This window comes from Heptranchias perlo, chromosome 17, assembly GCF_035084215.1.
Source record: "Heptranchias perlo isolate sHepPer1 chromosome 17, sHepPer1.hap1, whole genome shotgun sequence".
Classification (NCBI taxonomy): Eukaryota; Metazoa; Chordata; class Chondrichthyes; order Hexanchiformes; family Hexanchidae; genus Heptranchias; species Heptranchias perlo.
The window spans coordinates 10,591,675-10,610,278 of record NC_090341.1 but is presented as its reverse complement, the minus strand read 5'-3'; the positions used below and the strand labels follow the sequence as shown (position 1 = coordinate 10,610,278).

At 45.3% G+C, this 18,604-nt stretch overlaps 1 protein-coding gene across 3 annotated transcripts in view; it reads left to right on the top strand.

Moving 5' to 3' along the window:
* traip (TRAF-interacting protein) overlaps nucleotides 1–18,604 on the top strand; it is a 42,249-nt gene that overhangs the window by 2,407 nt on the left and 21,238 nt on the right. For 2 of the 3 annotated variants that reach the window (XM_067998478.1, XM_067998475.1), the window contains exons 1-7: nucleotides 903–1,353; nucleotides 3,454–3,625; nucleotides 5,134–5,191; nucleotides 11,941–12,021; nucleotides 12,779–12,818; nucleotides 15,645–15,772; nucleotides 15,877–15,971. In XM_067998478.1, coding sequence (XP_067854579.1) covers nucleotides 3,528–3,625; nucleotides 5,134–5,191; nucleotides 11,941–12,021; nucleotides 12,779–12,818; nucleotides 15,645–15,772; nucleotides 15,877–15,971 — 500 coding nt within the window. In that variant the 5' untranslated portion in view covers nucleotides 903–1,353; nucleotides 3,454–3,527. Of the gene's footprint in view, nucleotides 1–902; nucleotides 1,354–3,453; nucleotides 3,626–5,133; nucleotides 5,192–11,940; nucleotides 12,022–12,778; nucleotides 12,819–15,644; nucleotides 15,773–15,876; nucleotides 15,972–18,604 lie in introns of those variants that run through there. The other variant, XM_067998477.1, reaches the window with a different exon arrangement.

Here is an 18,604-nt window from a genome sequence, read left to right as displayed (position 1 = left end):
GACCGACCCCCCGGGACCGGGAGAGGGAGAGAGACCGACCCCCCGGGACCGGGAGAGGGAGAGAGACCGACCCCCCGGGACCGGGAGAGGGAGAGAGACCGACCCCCCGGGACCGGGAGAGGGAGAGAGACCGACCCCCCGGGACCGGGAGAGGGAGAGAGACCGACCCCCCGGGACCGGGAGAGGGAGAGAGACCGACCCCCCGGGACCGGGAGAGGGAGAGAGACCGACCCCCCGGGACCGGGAGAGGGAGAGAGACCGACCCCCCGGGACCGGGAGAGGGAGAGAGACCGACCCCCCGGGACCGGGAGAGGGAGAGAGACCGACCCCCCGGGACCGGGAGAGGGAGAGAGACCGACCCCCCGGGACCGGGAGAGGGAGAGAGACCGACCCCCCGGGACCGGGAGAGGGAGAGAGACCGACCCCCCGGGACCGGGAGAGGGAGAGACCGACCCCCCGGGACCGGGAGAGGGAGAGACCGACCCCCCGGGACCGGGAGAGGGAGAGACCGACCCCCCGGGACCGGGAGAGGGAGACAGACCGACCCCCCGGGAGAGGGAGAGGGAGAGACCGACCCCCCGGGACCGGGAGAGGGAGAGGGAGAGACCGACCCCCCGGGACCGGGAGAGGGAGAGGGAGAGACCGACCCCCCGGGAGAGGGAGAGGGAGAGACCGACCCCCCGGGACCGGGAGAGAGAGAGACCGACCCCCCGGGAGAGGGAGAGGGAGAGACCGACCCCCCGGGACCGGGAGAGAGAGACAGACCGACCCCCCGGGACCGGGAGAGAGAGACAGACCGACCCCCCGGGAGAGGGAGAGACCGACCCCCCGGGAGAGGGAGAGAGACCGACCCCCCGGGAGAGGGAGAGAGACCGACCCCCCGGGAGAGGGAGAGACCCCGACCCCCCGGGAGAGGGAGAGACCGACCCCCCGGGAGAGGGAGAGAGACCGACCCCCCGGGAGAGGGAGAGAGACCGACCCCCCGGGAGAGGGAGAGAGACCGACCCCCCGGGAGAGGGAGAGAGACCGACCCCCCCGGGACCGGGAGAGACCGACCCCCCCGGGACCGGGAGAGACCGACCCCCCGGGACCGGGAGAGACCGACCGACCCCCCGGGAGAGGGAGAGAGAGACCGACCCCCCGGGAGAGGGAGAGGGGCGGAGGGGTTACCGGGACCGGAGGGAGGGACCGACCGACCGAGACCAGAGAGAGAGCGCGCGGGAACTGAGAGACCAACTGGCCGGAGGGAGGGAGAGCGAGCGCGGCGGGAGAGGGAGACCGGGGCCGGGATCAGAGTGGGAACCGGCGGCAACTGAGCGAGCGATCGGAGCAGCAGCAGCGGGCCAAGGGTCGGTGAGCGGAGCCAGTGGTGGGAAGGGCGGTCTGTGGCGGGAGGGCTCCCCCCCGGTGTTGGGCCTGGGGCTCTCCCCCCCCGGTGTTGGGCCTGGGGCTCTCTCTCCCCCGGTGTTGGGCCTGGGGCTCTCGGGCCCTCGGCTGCCCTTCCCCAGACATTTCTCGCTGGTCTGCGGTCAGTGTAGTGGCCGCGGCTCATCCAACATCTCGGGACTCACCGGGCCCGGAGGTGCTGGGAACTCCTCGGGGAGGTGCATGGAGACGTGGGCTCGGTGTCAGGGGGCAGCTCAGGCCCGAGGACCGGTTCACCCGACCCGTCAGTCTGCGTGCTGCTTATTAAAAGCGCAGGCAACTAATTAAATATGTTGACATTGACATTATGACCTGAGTCGTAATGTCAAGTGCATCTCACCCTTATCAAACTTTTAAGCAATGAATAATCACACATTACTCTACATAGTTATACAGTGTAACCTGCTTCGTTGAGGGTTCTATAACAAGGGGACATAGATTCAAGGTAAAAGGCGGGAGGTTTAGAGGGGATTTGAGAAAGAACTTTTTCACCCAGAGGGTGGTTGGAGTCTGGAACTCACTGCCTGAAAGGGTTGTGGAGGCAGGAACCCTCACAACATTCAAGAAGCATTTGGATGAGCACTTGAAATGCCATAGCATACAAGGCTACGTAACAAATGCTGGAATATGGGATTAGAGTAGACAGGGCTGATGGCCGGCGCGGACACGATGGGCCGAAGGGCCTCTATCCGTGCTGTATAACTCTATGACTCTATGTCACAAACAGAAAGTGTTGGAAACACTTTGCAGGTCAGGCAGCCTCTGGACTGAGAAACACAGTTAACGTTTCAGGTCAAAGGCCTTTCATCAGAACTGGAAGATGTTAGAGATTTTAAGCTTTTAAGCAAATAAAGAGACAGGGAAAAGGAGGCAGGAAAGGAACAAAAGGGAGAGTTCTGTGAAAGGGTGGAGGGCAGGAGTGATTAAATGACAATAGGGATGATATAAGCCAAAGGGGTAATGGGACAAGGATCATACATCTCCACATCATACAAAAAGATTGGTTCAGAGGAGGTTACAACAGAATAGCAGAGGGGGGTGGGGTGAAGCATAGGAAATCTGGCAAAGCAGAAAGGGTTGCCATGTGGCGGAAGGAAGGCAGGTAGACCCCGGAGGTGCGGACCAGCCCACCGGCCATGTACCGATAGGGGATCCCCACCCCAAGCAACGGCCCACGCCTCCTCCACTCCCATCATTTCAGATTTCCAGCATCTGCAGTATTTTGGTTTTGTTACAAACAGGTTGCACTGTTATAACAAGTGGCCCCTCTATGCAGGTACTGGTATAACAGGTTTTCAAACTTGTGGGGAACCCGGGCAAATGCTGACACACTCTTGGAACCTTCTGCTCTAACTTCTCAGAGAATATGAGCTACCCAAAGTACTATTGTGGCATAAAATGTCTTTTTTTAGTGTTTTACAGCAACAGGACCCCAGTTTGAAAACCTATGTTGTATAATACTGTACACTTCATTGAAAAAGTCCCAGAACAGCAGGATTGTTTTGCTGCTCAGACAATCATTCCTATATTCCGGCATAAGTATAAAGACACAAAATGGTTTGATGTAATGGTAGAGATATTTGTATTATTTCTACAGCTATTAGTCTCCCCGAGCCAACATTCCCACCGCCCCTCAACCAATTCTGTCAAAAAGAGATCAACTGGTCATTCTTCTCGTTGCTTTTTTGTGGGATCCTGCTGTTCACAAACTAGCTATATGACTTCATAGTAATTAATTGTGTTTGAAGCGCTTTGAAATGTTTGAAACATGATGCAGTGTAAATACAAGTCTTGCTTCGCTATTGCAGGAGTTTGAAGTACTCACTTTAATGCTGCACATGGCAGCTGAAGACTCCTCAAATGTTTTGATGATGTATTAGGCAGTTTAATTTCAATATATTCTGTTATAAAACCATTATATTATAGTATTGTACAGCATGGGTCATTGTTCTGGATTAGCCCCAGTCTGTGACCTCCATGTGAACAAATCCTTAAGGCGTAGATACTGATGCTTTTTTAAATTGGCAGGGTAGGACCACAGCAGTTGCTGTTGTAATAACTGATATAGGTTAACATATCTGCTGATGTAGAAGGAGGAGAGAATGCCAATTCGTGCCTACTGTACCATTTGTTCTGATTACTTCGATAATTTCAAGGATGTGGCAGCTATCCATTGCGGACACACTTTTCACAATGAGTGGTGAGTACTGAAATTGGGAAGCAACTATTTTCATATTAAATCTGAGATAAACAGTTCTAAAATGGCAAAGCTCTGCAATTACTGATCCTTGAAATGAGTAGAATGATTGTAGGGTACAGATATAAAGTTACAATCTACATTATTCAGCCTGACAAGTTGTATTCCACATATAGGGCTGAAATTATATTGTTAAAAAGCGTATTTATGTGTGATGCAGTGTTGCAAACTTCCATTAGATCAGCTGTTCAGCTGCTGGACTTTTTCCAGAGCTGAGCACAGAGTAGCACTGGGGCTACTTGTTTGCACTTTATACACCAAGTATGCAACCAACATATACACTGACGGTGTGAGCCACACCAGCGGAGATCCACGAGTAGTACTTTAATATGTTGATAGGGTGAGGTGGAAGGAGGCTCGTGGAGCATAAACACCCGCACAGACCTGTTGGGCCGAATGGCCTGTTTCTGTGCTGTAAAGTTCTATTCTATGTAATTGCCCTCGTTTATACTTAGCCACAAAACCGTTAACCCATTTCATAGATGATCTTAAATGTTTTACTTTAGCATGCAAACAAATTTTGGGAGGGGTGGTCCCAAGTGATGCTGTGTATTGGAACACCAGTGCACAGTAGAATGATGAGCGGCAGAATCAATTCCCTGCAATCCACGAGGTTTCTGATCTCCACGGGGGGGACGGCACCAAGACCAGTAGCCTCCTCAAAGGTGAGAAAATGAGGGAGTTGTCCCCAGATTGCTGTTCTGTGCCTACAGTTGGTTGAGCAAAGTTAGCAGAGACCAAGAGCAAGTTGCCTCTTGAACGCAGTTGCTGCATAGCCCATAGAGAGCAGATGAAAGAGAAAATTAGATGGTACATATCCTGAATGGATGCTTTCATCGATGCTACTTAGCATTTTAAAGACCTGGCTTGTGGCCCCCTCGGGTGATGGAGTTGATATTTATCAATTATAAAAAGGTAGGATTAAAAATATCTTGCAGTTTAATTATCCATAATATTAGGACTTACCAACATTCAAGATTAACTATATCCTCATGGTTATAGATTGTACCAGCTATCTCTAAAGTGTCCCTTATTCCACTCTTGTCCAACCTGCCTGATAGTAATTTGTGAATTAGGAAAGGTGGTTTTGGAGTTGCTTAGGAAAAGTGAATTAATTCTAATTGCAACAAAACTGTTGAGTGGGAAGCTGTGCTTCAGCAGGAATGTTTCAAGGTTACTTCATCAGTTATATAACGCTTTAAATCTTTAGCAAAATTGTAAGGCATCTTCCAAATTAGTATTGTTCTTGATCAGAAGGATTGGACATAGTGGAGAAGGGAGCAAGCGCACTGAGCAGAATACATTTCTCAGTTTTTGAAAGAATAGGGTGTAGTCTTTGATACCTTTTAATTGTTTCCTACAGAACTGTAAGTATTGGAATGATTTCATTTCAAGTGAGAGAATGTGAGCATGAATCGTTTTTTGTTCACTAATTTTTTTTTGCCTTACAGCCTTGCTCAGTGGTTTCACAGTGCTCCATCTCGGACCTGCCCTCAGTGTAGAATACAGGTACTGTAACTAATCGTATTTTTTTTAAAAACCTCTCAGTAATGCAGTTTCCATGTAATGTCTCTCCAGCAAGTGTAGATGCGTGTTGATACCATGACTTTTTTAAAAAAACATTCAACTATGAATATAAGAATAGAGATGCAGCAATACTGCAATGCTACGTTTGCCTTAGGGCCCTAGGGTTGGGAAGGGTAATGAAAAAAACAGCCAGATTTGCTGTTTATCATTATCTAACTGGCAGAGTCAAAGGACTAGGCAGGTAGAACAGGAGTCCCGTGGGGCCATCTCCCTCTCAAACAGAAATTCTGCTTTGGATATTGTTGGGGGAGATGGCTTATCAGGGGAGTGCAGCAAGAGCCAAGACTGTGGCACCACGAGTGACTCAGCTGCACAGGAGGGGAGGAAAAAGAATGGGATGGGGGATTCCATCGTAAGGGGAACAGATAGGCGTTTCTGTGGCCGCAGACGTGACTCCAGGATGATATGTTGCCTCCCTGGTGCTAGGTTCAAGGATGTCACTGAGCGGCTGCAGGACATTCTGAAGGGGAAGGGTGACCAGCCAGAGGTCGTGGTCCATATCGGTACCAACGACATCGATTTTTTTTTTAAAAAAGGGATGAGGTCCTGCAAGCAGAATATAGGGAGTTAGGAAATAAATTAAAAAGCAGGACCTCTAAGGTAGTACTCTCAGGATTACTCCCAGTGCCATGTGATAGAGAGAGCAGAAATAGGAGAATAGAACAGATGAATGCGTGGCTTGAGAGATGGTGTAGGAGGGAGGGGTTTAAATTCCTGAGGCATTGGGACCGATTCTGAGAAAGGCGGGGCCTGTACAAGCTGGACAGGTTGCACCCGAGCAGAACCGGGACCAATATCCTTGCGGGGGCATTTGCTAGTTCTGTTGGGGAGGGTTTAAACTAGTATGGCAGGGGGATGGGAACCAAAGGGCAGGTACAGAAAGGACAAATTCAGACCAGGAAACGGGAAGTAGAAAAGCAGTTAGTGACGTAGCTAGCGACTCAAAGGCAAAAGAAGCAAAGGTTAAATAGTGTTCAGCACAGGAATTTGACGGGGTTAAAGGGTATATACTTCAATGCAAGGAGTATTACAAACAAAGCAGATGAGCTAGGGGCACAGATATCATAGCAGCATGATATCATTGCTATAACGGAAACCTGGCTTAAAGAGGTGGATAATTGCCAGCTCAATATCCCTGGATATAGTTTTCAGGCAGGATAGAGTGGGTAATAAAAAAGGAGGCGGGGTGGGTAGCATTACTGGTTAAAGAATCAATTACAGTTGTGAGAAAGGATGGTATGCTAAATGGATCACCAATCAAGGCCATATGAGTTGAGCTAAGAAATAAAAAAGGGGCAGTCACACTACTAGGAGTGTACTATAGACCCCTGAATAGCGAAAGGGAGATAGAAGAACAAATTTGAGGGCAATAATCGTAGGGGACTTCAACTACCCTAACATCAACTGGGACTCAAACAGTGTGAGGGGCACAGAGGGCACAAAATTCTTGATCGGTGTCCAGGAGAACTTTTTTAGCCAGTACGTGACAAGCCCAACAAGAGGGGATGCAATTCTAGATTTAGTCCTGAGAAATGAAGATGGGCAAGTGGGTGAGGTGACCATTTTGGGGATAGTGACCACAATTCAGTTAGTTTTAGCATTATTATGGAAAAGGACAGAGTTAAATCAGGAGTAAATGTTTTAAATTGGGGGAAGGCAAATTTTACAGAACTAAGAGGTGATTTGGCAGACGTGGACTGGACATAGCCACTTGAGGAGAAATCAGTGGGAGGCACTAAAAGGTGAAATTCTACGGGTACAATGCAGGCACATCCCCTCAAAGAAAAAGGGCGGCACTGCCAAATTTAGAGCCCCTTGGTTGCCTAGAAATATACGGGGCAAGATAAAGCAGAAAAAGAAAGCTTATGACTGTCACAGAAAACTAAATACTGCAGAAAGCCTAGAGGAGTATAGAAAGTACAGGGATGACATAAATAAGGAAAGCAAAGAGAGGGCATGAAAAAATATTAGCTAGTAAGATTAAAGAAAACCCAAAGATGTTTTATCAGTACAATAAGAACAAGAGTATAGCTAAGGAAAAGGTGGGACCTATCAGGGATGATCAGGGTAACTTGTGTGTAGAAGCAGAGGATGTGGGTAGGGTTTTAAATGAATATTTTGTCTCCATATTCACAAAGGAAAGTGATGATCCGGACGTTGTAGTTAAAGAGGAGAGGTGTGAAATATTGGATAAGGTAAACATAACAAGAGAGGAAGTACTAGAGGGACTGGAATCCTTGAAAGTTGATAAGTCACCAGGGCCGGATGGATTGTTTCCTAGGCTATTGAAGGAAGCCAGGGAGGAAATAGCGGATGCTCTGAGGATCATTTTCCAATTCTCACTCGATACAGGGGAGGTACCAGAGGACTGGAAGACTTCAAACGTAGTACCATTGTTTAAAAAGGGTACGAGGGAAAGGTCAAACAATTATAGGCCGGTCAGTCTTACCTCTGTGGTGGGCAAACTATTAGAATCAATACTGAGAGATAGGATAAACTCACTTGGAAAGGCATGGTTTAATCAGGGATAGTCAGCGTGGATTTGTTCAGGGAAGGTCATGCCTTACAAATCTGATTGAATTCTTTGAGGAGGTGACAAGGAGAATTGATGAGGGCAGTGCAGTGGATGTTGTCTACATGGATTTCAGAAAGGTAAAAGCCCATGGGATACAGGGAAATGTGGCGAATTGGATCCAAAATTGGCTCAGTAACAGGAAACAAAGGGTAAAAGTCGAAGGATGTCTTTGCGAATGGAAATCCGTTTCCACTGGTGTGCCACAGGGCTCAATGTTGGGTCCCTTACTGTTTGTGGTATATATTAATGAATTGGACTTGAATGTAGGGGGCATGATTGGCAAATTTGCAGACGACACAAAAATTGGCCATGTAGTTGATAGCGAAGAGGATAGCTGTAGACTCCAAGAAGATATCAATGGGTTGGTGAAGTGGGTGGAAAAGTGGCAAATGGAGTTCAACTCAGAGAAGTATGAGGTAATGCACTTAGGGAGGGCAAACAGTAAAAGGGAATACGCAGTAAACGGGAATTATATTGAGGGGTAGAGGAAGTGAGAGACCTTGGAGTGCATGTGCACAGGTCCCTGAAGGTGGCAGTACAGGTAGATAAGGTTGTGAAGAAGGCATACGGAATGCTTTCCATTATTAGCCGAAGTATAGAATACAAAAGCAGGGATGTAATGATGGAACTGTGCAAAACGCTGGTAAGGCCACAGCTGGAGTATTGTGCGCAGTTCTGGTCACCACATTACAGGAAGGATGTAATTGCTCTGGAGAGCGCAGAGAAGATTTACAAGAATGTTGCCAGGACTTGAAAATTGCAGCTACGAGGAGAAATTGGATAGGCTGGGGTTGTTTTCCTTGGCGCAGAGGAGGCTGAGGGGAGACTTGATTGAGGTGTACAAAATTATTTGGAGCCTAGATAGAGTAGACAGGAAGTACCTGTTTCCCCTAGCGGAGAGTTCAAGAACTAGAGGACATAGATTTAAGCTGATTGGCAGAAGGATTAGAGGGGACATGAGGAAAAACTTCTTTACCCAGAGGGTGGTGGGTGTTTGGAATTCGCTGCCCGAATTGGTGGTAGAGGCAGGGACCCTCAACTCTTTTTTAAAAAGTACCTGGACCTGCACCTAAAGTGCTGTAAGCTGCAGGGCTACGGACCGGGTGCTGGAAGGTGGGATTAGAATGGGCACCTGGTTGTTCTTCGAGCCGGCGTGGACACGATGGGCCAAATGGCCCCCTTCTGTGCTGTATCTTTTCTATGGTTCTACTTCTGCTAGAAAGTACATGTGTGTGTTGGGAAATAGGGGAGGATAGGGTTTGCCTCACCTCCAGTCCAGTAGACTGCCAATTCTCACAATCTAGGCTCATCCATGAAGAATAGGCACGCTGCAAAGTGCCCACAGACTGGTTTCATAAGCATTGGCATTCACAAGAGGAGAAAATGAAAGGGTTTGAGGGGATAGAGATGGGTATAATTTCATTACTTGGTGAACTCCCGTTTTTGACTGTGTCATTGTAGCAAAAGAGCGGAGTGAAACCCAAGCGCTTCTCCTCCACGGCAGAGGTTTGGAGGCTGGTTGTCTACCTGCCTTAGGCAGGGTATGGAGTGGGGAAAATGGAGACGAAATTATAAATGACTGATATTTTAAAAAGTGCAGATGAGACAAGTACAATAAAAGATTCTATTTCAAACATATGCGAAATACAATCCTATCTATTATAGCCACATAACTTTTTAGTTTATTAATGTTTTAAAATATATTGAAACCAGCATGAGCTTGTCATTCACATACAAATGTTAAATTGTGCTGTACAGCATTTGTAATATTTTATTTGAATCTCATTTTTAAATGACTTTTTAATGAAGCTATAAAATTTATGGAATTCAACATTGCAGTAAAGACCAATTAAAAGGGGTGCAGTGGGTTAAAACGCTCTTTCACCTCTGAACCCGGATATCAAGTCCAGCCCAGACTGATGGGGTGAATCTTGTAATTGTAAGGATCCTACATGAACGGAAGTGGGGAATCACAATGTAGCTCTTGGGGTACAAGTCTAGAAAATAAAGTTTCCCACAAACTGACACGATTTGCCACCGATGTCACAAAATTGTCACACTGGTGCAGGAATTGCTCTTCAGAAATTGGGCTAAGGAACTTTGCTGGGTCTGAGTGCAGGGAGCTTTACTCTGCATCTGGCTTTGCTGTACCTGACCTGAGATGCTGCCACTGGATATGAAATAGTGTAGTTTCTCAGTGCTAACGATCCGTACCTTATTCTGTCTTACATTTTATATTTCCTACTTCAAATATTCTTGATCAGGTTGTTACAAAAGGGTTATTCCCGGGTTACAGCCTGTTTATCATTTAACATTTCTACTTCACAGGGATGCCTGACATATTGAAGGACTTAGGAACTTGCAATGTCTTACCTATCTATTAATATATTAAAAATCTTACATCTGCCTGCACTTCCTGTCAGTTTTTTCCCATTATAAATCCTATATCCACATTTATCATGGTAACTGCCTGTGTAAATTTGTCGTGATGTAATTACACTCTCCCATCAGTGGAAGTGAGGCGCCCATTTTAAGTTCTTATTCTGTTCACTCCAGTAATAATCACTATTTGACACCTGCACGATTGTCTCTTATTCTAAACTCCAATCATTTACTTAGAATCATAGACTCATAGAAGATTTATGGCACAGAAGGAGACCGTTCAGCCCATTGTGTCCATGCTGGCCAAAAATGAACCACCCAGCCTAATCTCACTTTCCAGCACTTGGTCCATAGCCTTGTAGGTTACGGCACTTTAGGCGCATAGCCAAGTACTTTTTAAATGTGATGAGGGTTTCTGCCTCTACCACCCGTTCAGGCAGTGAGTTCCAAACCCCCACCACCCACTGGGTGAAAAAATTATTCCTCTGCTCCCCTCTAATCCTTCCACCAATCACTTTAAATCTATGCCCCCTGGTTATTGACCTCTCTGCTAAGGGAAATAGGTCCTTCCTATCCACTCTATCTAGGCCCCTCATAATTTTATGCACCTCAATTAAATCACTCCTCAGCCTCCTGATCCAAATAAACAACCCCAGCCTATTCAATCTTTCCTCATAGCTAAAGTTCTCCAGTCCTGGCAACATCCTCGTAAATCTCATCCGTACTCTCTCTAGTGCAATTACATCCTTCCTGTAATGTGGTGACCAGAACTGTGCGCAGTTCTCAAGCTGTGGCCTAACTAGTGTTTTATACAATTCTAGCATAACCTCCCTGCTCTTGTATTCCATGCCTCAGCTAATGAAGTATCCCGCATGCCTTCTTAACCATTTTATTTACCTGTCCTACCTTCAGGGATCTGTGGACATGCACTCCAAGGTCCCTCACTTCCTCTACACCTCTCAATATCCTCCCATTTATTGTGTATTCCCTTGCCTTGTTTGCCCTCCCCAAATGCATTACCCCACACTTCTCTGGATTGAATTCTATTTGCCGCTTTTCTGTCCACCTGACCAGTCCATTGATATCTTCCTGAGGTCTACAGCTTTCCTCTTCTCTATCAACCATACGGCCAATTTTTGTATCACCTGCAAACTTCGTAATCGTGCCCCCTACATTTAAGTCCAAATAATTAATATATACCACAAAAAGCAAGGGACCTAGTACACAGCCTTCCAGTCAACCATTACCCTTTGCTTCCTGCCACTGAGCCAATTTTGAATCCAACTTGCCACTTTCCCTTGGATCCCATGGGCTTTACTTTTTTGACCAGTCTGCCATGTGGGACCTTGTCAAAAGCCTTGCTAAAATCCACGTAGACTACATCAAATGCACTATCCTCATCGACCCTCCTTGTTGCCTCCTCAAAAAATTCAATCAAGTTAGTCAGACACAACCCCTTAACAAATCCATACTTAATGCTTCTTCAGTAGAAACTGTATTAAGGAAATTGTTGCACAATAACTGGCATGGGGGACTTCAAATCAACTCGTATAGAGTTGCTAATGATTTATTTTTCCTCACTTCTGTATTGTAGCGTGAATACTTTTTCCATGACACATGGGGTACTTTGCATATCCATATGCTGGCTTTTAATGGACCAACATTTTTTTTAAAACTCACTGCGGTGGAATGAGATTTACTTGTTTTCTTATAGGTCAGTGCTAGACACATAGTCAACAAGCTGTTCTTCGACGTAGGTGAGGGCGAGGCAGTGTTAGATGCAGAAACTCTCCAGGTAAGGCTGTCTTTTGCTGCAAAACCTGCAATTTGGTGCTTGCCGTTTTGACAACCAGATGAGGTTCTCGGGATAACTTGTGTTGTGTTGTATCTTAACAAGTCTTCAGTATTTTGCTGGTTCAGAACTAATGAGATAAGCTGGGGTATATTGTACCTGGTGCTTCCCTAAAATTAATTTATTAAATATTTTTGATATTTATTTAAAAAGGGTGCTTTGTGGATTTTACAAACTATATACTTCAATATATTTTACTCCTGTTAATTTAAAGGGTTTTTGCTCAAAAAATGAAATCTAGTAATTGAATTAAGCAATTTAAAACAAACAGCATGTGTTCACTATTTTAAACAATTTTACAACACCAAGTTATAGTCCAGCAATTTTATTTGAAATTCACAAGCTTTCGGAGGCTTCCTCCTTCCTCAGGTGAATGTGGAAAATTGTTTACAATTGTCAACCCCAGTCCATCACCGGCATCTCCACATCTTCACTATTTTAATTCAAATTGAATTCAACAGGCGTGTTCATAATTTTAATTCAAATTAAGCAAATTCAAATTAAGAGTAGACTATAAATTTTAATTCACATCACTTAGATTAAAGAAAGCATGCTATCTCCAAACATTTTTAATCTTTTTAAAACATTGAATTTGATTTATATTTTCATAATTAATATGTACAAGGTGTTTAGAATTCTTGTTTCTACCCTATGTTCTATAAATCTGTACGACTGAAATTTTAATTATGTGATCTTCCAGAATGAATTGGACAGAGTCAAGTCTCAGCTGTTACTGAGAGGTAAGAACTTATTTCATGTTTGAAAATACCTTTAGAGTAAATTGAATGTAAAATGAGAGTATGAACTAGGATGGGCTTATAGTCTGGTTTATGCAGTGTCTTAATCTGCAGTTTGCTTCTAAAATCATATCCTTGAATTAATTTTAAAAATACCCCAATACTACAATGAGGGTTCATTGTTAGAAGATCACAGACGATGAAGGCCATTTGGCTAATCATATTTCATTCATCCACAATCACCCTAAAATTCTGCATTGTACCATCCAATTGGTTCTTAAATGACTCCAGGGTTTTCACCTCCACTATAATGAGTCCATTCCATGATGATTCTTCCTCTGAAGAAAATCTTCCTGATATCAGTGCTAAATTTGCCTTTTACTAGTTTGAGCCTGTGGCCCCTTGTCCTACTCGTGCAATTAATTTGAAGTAATTTTCCAGATTTTCCTTTTCCGTACCATTTACAATCTCATATACCTCTAAGATCACTTCTCAGATATTTCTTTTCAAAGCCGACGAGCCCCAGTTTCTCCAGTCTTTCCTCATAACTAAAATCTCTAAAACTGGGATCAGCCTCATGACTCTTCTCTGCACAGCCTCCAAAACTTGAATGTCTCCCTTGTGTCTCGATGTCCAGAACTGGACACCATCCTCAAGGAGTGGTCTGACCAGAACACTGCAGTTTAATCATGACTTTCTCTGACTTGTATTCTACTGTTTTGGCTATATAATGTAATAATTTATTGGGTTTGTTGATTGAGTTTCTGCTTTGGTTGGACATTTTGAGCGCTGACTCTATGTAAAACACTCCTACATCTTTTTCAACTTCACCCTTAGCTACTTCAGCACCATTCACTGTGTAAGTCTGCTGTCCATTTTTCCTTCCAACATGTAGCACTTTATGTTCTATATTAAACTTCATCTGCCATTGTACTGGCCACTTGTATATTTTGTACAGTGTGTTCTGTAATTTCTGAACTGCTTCCTCTGATTCCAATGGCCTTCCTAGTTTGGTACCATTTGGAAACCGTTGATGTAAATTAGAAACAGCAATACTCCCGAGACTGATTCTTGGGACACCCCACTCGGTACTTATATGTTCTTCCCGAATTAACACCTCTAACACCTCTTATATCTCCTTCCCGAATTAACACTTCTACCCTTCAGGCACTTTCTATCTATCCTAAGATTTACTCCGAATCCCTAATGCTTTGAGTTTAACTAATAGCCTTTCATGTGGAACTTTTTCAAATGCCTTCAGAAAGTCCAGGTACACAACTTTATCGGGTTTACCACAGTCCACTTGGGATGTTATTTCCCCAAAGAAAGAAAGAATTTGCATTGATATAGCGCCTTTCTTAACCTCAGGACATCTCAAAGCATTTCATAGCCAATATAGTACTTTTGAAGTGTAGTCACTGTTGAACTGCAAGGAAATGCGGCAACCAATTTGAAATCAAGTTGGTAGGTCAGGCAGGATCTTCCCTTTCTCAATCAGTGTTGACTGCTGTTAGTTAAGTTGCTATTATATGGGGTAATTTTCAAGTTTATACCTGATGATCGATTCTATTATTTTACTCCAGATTGGGGCACTGTTAAAGAATTGGAAGATCCAAGCTCCACCAAAATAAAAGAACTAATCAAAGTTGGGGGTGGGAAGAGAGAAAAAGAGAACATTTGTCTTTTGTTAGTTTTTGGGGATGGAAGGAAAGACTAATGGGTCTGTAGTTGTCTGACTTTGATATGTTACTGTCCTTTTAACTCTTGGATCAGTGTGATAGTTTCCCCTCTTTGCTAGCTGTAAAGCTCCAAAATGAAATATTCGAATAGTCTTAACCCTACTCCGAGCCGTAGATCCATGGAATGAATTGTCATTAACTTAACAATAGCGTTCAGAGGCCACTAGATCAGCACCCTGGTTGGTGATGCTCTTCTGAGGTTAGATTTAAGTTCCATTAACGGGGCGGAGTAGTGAAGGGGTTTTACTCTGCACTTCACCCATGCTATTCCACTTGACCCAAGAGTTCTTATTGTTCACACTGGTTATTTAATACCCCCACCCCCTGCCAATGCTGACTACCTTTGTTCTGGTCTTTAGGGCAAGAAAAAAAATCTCCCTACCTGTGGTTGGCATCCTGATCACAGATATTTTTCCTATTTAAAAGAAATTGAGTTGCTATAATTTTTCTTTCTTCCCACATCCAACTTTGATTAGGTCTTTTATTTTTTAGGGCTTGAATCCCTCCAATCATTTTGACCCATGAAGGCAGTGTTGACAGTGCCCAAATATGGGTATCTTAAAAAGGTGTGTTGTTACAAAGAAAGTAAAGAAAAAGCATTGCATTTATATTGTGCCTTAACATATCCTCAGGGTGCCTCAAAGCGCCTCACAACCAATGAATTACTTTTGAAAATGTACTGACAGCAAATTGAGTACAGCAAGATCCCACAAACAGCAAATGACATGAATGATCAGTTAATTTGTTCTTTCAGTCATGTTGATTGAGTGGCGAATGTTGGCCAGGATGCTGAGAGAACTTTCTGCTCTTTGGATAGTGCCATAGGATATTTATGTCCACCTAAACAGACTAATGGGTCCTAATCCAAAAGGTGGCATCTCCAGCAATGCAGCACCTCCTCAATATTGCGTTGAAATATCAGCCTAGATTATGCGCTCAAGTCTCATGAGTGGAATCCACGACCTCCTGTCGCAGAGGTCAGAGTGCTACCAACTGAGCTAAGCTGACGCTATGTTAATGACTGAACCTATAGAATGTACTAGGAAGATGGGGACATTTGTCTGTCCTTAACCTGTTAGTTTGGTTTCAGAGAAAGAGAAGAAGGACTGCCAGTCAATAATTGATACACTGAGGGACACCCTGGACCAACGCAACACAAGAGTAGAGTCTTTGACGAAGGAGCTGAGTGAGACAGAAATGCTGTGCTCGACTCTCAAGGTAATTCATGCACACACCTGTCTGCAACTGTAACCCACCTGCATGCATCTATTCACCGGCATGTTATTCTTCCTTTACATCGCCCATGGGTTTTATTTTCACAGAAGCAGATGAGGTATCTGGAACAGCAGCAGGATGACTCAAAATCAGCAAAGGAAGAGGCACGCAGGCTCCGACAGAAGTTGAAAACGTTAGAAAAGTATGGTGACACCAGCATTTTTATATAATGAACGGCCCTGTGAAATTCCTTTGTTAATTACATAGAATGTACAGCACAGAAATAGGCCATGCAACCCAACGGGTCTATGCCGGTGTTTATGCTCCACGTGAGCCATCTCCCACTCCTCTTCATCTAACCTTATCAGCATTACCTTCCATTCCTTTCTACCTCATGTGTTTATTTAGCTTCCCCTTCATTCACTATTTAAACATTTTAAAATTATTACTGCAGGTTGCTCATAAATCACGTCCAACTCAATGAGACCCTAAGTCATAAATTGATTAATGACCTTATGAATTTAATCATGGAATCACTCAGCACAGAAATAGGCCAGTCAGCCTATCGTGCCTGTACTGGGTCTTCCGGTTCAGGTAACAAACTTAAACTGCTCACGCTGTCACTGCTCACCCTCCCCTTTAATTGAACTTCGATATTTCTTTGGTGTAGTAGGCCTCACTGGAAGATGTTTTAATTCCTTCAGACTCTGTCACTCTTGGTTCAGGATGAAAGTCTCCTCGCTGTGACTGTTACAAAGGTCCTAAGTGAAAAGGTTTGAACAGTCTTAACCCCATTCCGACTGGCCATGGATCCATGCAGCTGTGTCACACTGAATCTTATCACCAAGTGTCCACTTGCCATCAGCCCACAGCTGAGATTGGATACTCACGACGTGGTAAATTGCAGGTGTAAAAGCATGTGGTTTGCTACGCTACACAATTCTGCATTCTTCCCCCCCCCCCCCCCCCGCCACTTCAACCCCATAAGTAGTTTTTTGCTAATGTGATCACATAAAATAACCATTATATACTGCATACAGGATAAAACACAGCTAGCAGAGGGTTATAATACACTAATTCACTGACATCCATCTATTGTCCTCTTGTACAACAGTTTACTTTCATATCTCATCTTTAACATAAAAAAATATGTTTAACATACCAAGGCACTTCACAGAGGTTGTAATGAAAAGAAATGGATACTGATCTAATGTACAGTGGGCTGTTCCTGATATATTAGGGCAGGACAGCACGGTGAAGATACGAGAAGGTGACAGGCACAGGTTCGTGGTTGTGAATCTGCATAGTTCGAGTACTTCCTGATTTTCACCAGGAGAACGTGCTGAGTAAATCGGTTGTGCATCCCCATCAGCTAATGCCTTTTGGGCTCTTAGTGTACATCGCCTTGTGGCCAGTAAGACAGTAGCAGAGACCGAGGAGTAAGCAGCTGTCCCTCTTATTTTGGATGCTGCAGAGGGAATCGATAGAGAATAAGGAGAGAAAAATTTTTTTTTTTATTCATTCACGGGATGTGGGCGTCGCTGGCAAGGCCGGCATTTATTGCCCATCCCTAATTGCCCTCGAGAAGGTGGTGCTGAGCCGCCTTCTTGAACCGCTGCAGTCCGTGTGGTGACGGTTCTCCCACAGTGCTGTTAGGAAGGGAGTTCCAGGATTTTGACCCAGCGACAATGAAGGAACGGCGATATATTTCCAAGTCGGGATGGTGTGTGACTTGGAGGGGAACGTGCAGGTGGTGTTGTTCCCATGCGCCTGCTACTCTTGTCCTTCTAGGTGGTAGAGGTCGCGGGTTTGGGAGGTGCTGTCGAAGAAGCCTTGGCGAGTTGCTGCAGTGCATCCTGTGGATGGTGCACACTGCAGCCACAGTGCGCCGGTGAAGGGAGTGAATGTTTAGGGTGGTGGATGGGGTGCCAATCAAGCGGGCTGCTTTATCTTGGATGGTGTCGAGCTTCTTGAGTGTTGTTGGAGCTGCACTCATCCAGGCAAGTGGAGAGTATTCCATCACACTCCTGACTTGTGCCTTGTAGATGGTGGAAAGGCTTTGGGGAGTCAGGAGGTGAGTCAGTCGCCGCAGAATACCCAGCCTCTGACCTGCTCTCGTAGCCACAGTATTTATATGGCTGGTCCAGTTAAGTTTCTGGTCAATGGTGACCCCCAGGATGTTGATGGTGGGGGATTCGGTGATGGTAATGCCGTTGAATGTCAAGGGGAGGTGGTTAGACTCTCTCTTGTTGGAGATGGTCATTGCCTGGCACTTATCTGGCGCGAATGTTACTTGCCACTTATGAGCCCAAGCCTGGATGTTGTCCAGGTCTTGCTGCATGCGGGCTTGGACTGCTTCATTATCTGAGGGGTTGCGAATGGAACTGAACACTGTGCAGTCATCAGCGAATATCCCCATTTCTGACCTTATGATGGAGGGAAGGTCATTGATGAAGCAGCTGAAGATGGTTGGGCCTAGGACACTGCCCTGAGGAACTCCTGCAGCAATGCCCTGGGGCTGAGATGATTGGCCTCCAACAACCACTACCATCTTCCTTTGTGCTCGGTATGACTCCAGCCACTGGAGAGTTTTCCCCCTGATTCCCATGGACTTCAATTTTACTAGGGCTCCTTGGTGCCACACTCGGTCAAATGTTGCCTTGATGTCAAGGGCAGTCACTCTCACCTCACCTCTGGAATTCAGCTCTTTTGTCCATGTTTGGACCAAGGCTGTAATGAGGTCTGGAGCCGAGTGGTCCTGGCGGAACCCAAACTGAGCATCGGTGAGCAGGTTATTGGTGAGTAAGTGCCGCTTGATAGCACTGTCGACGACAC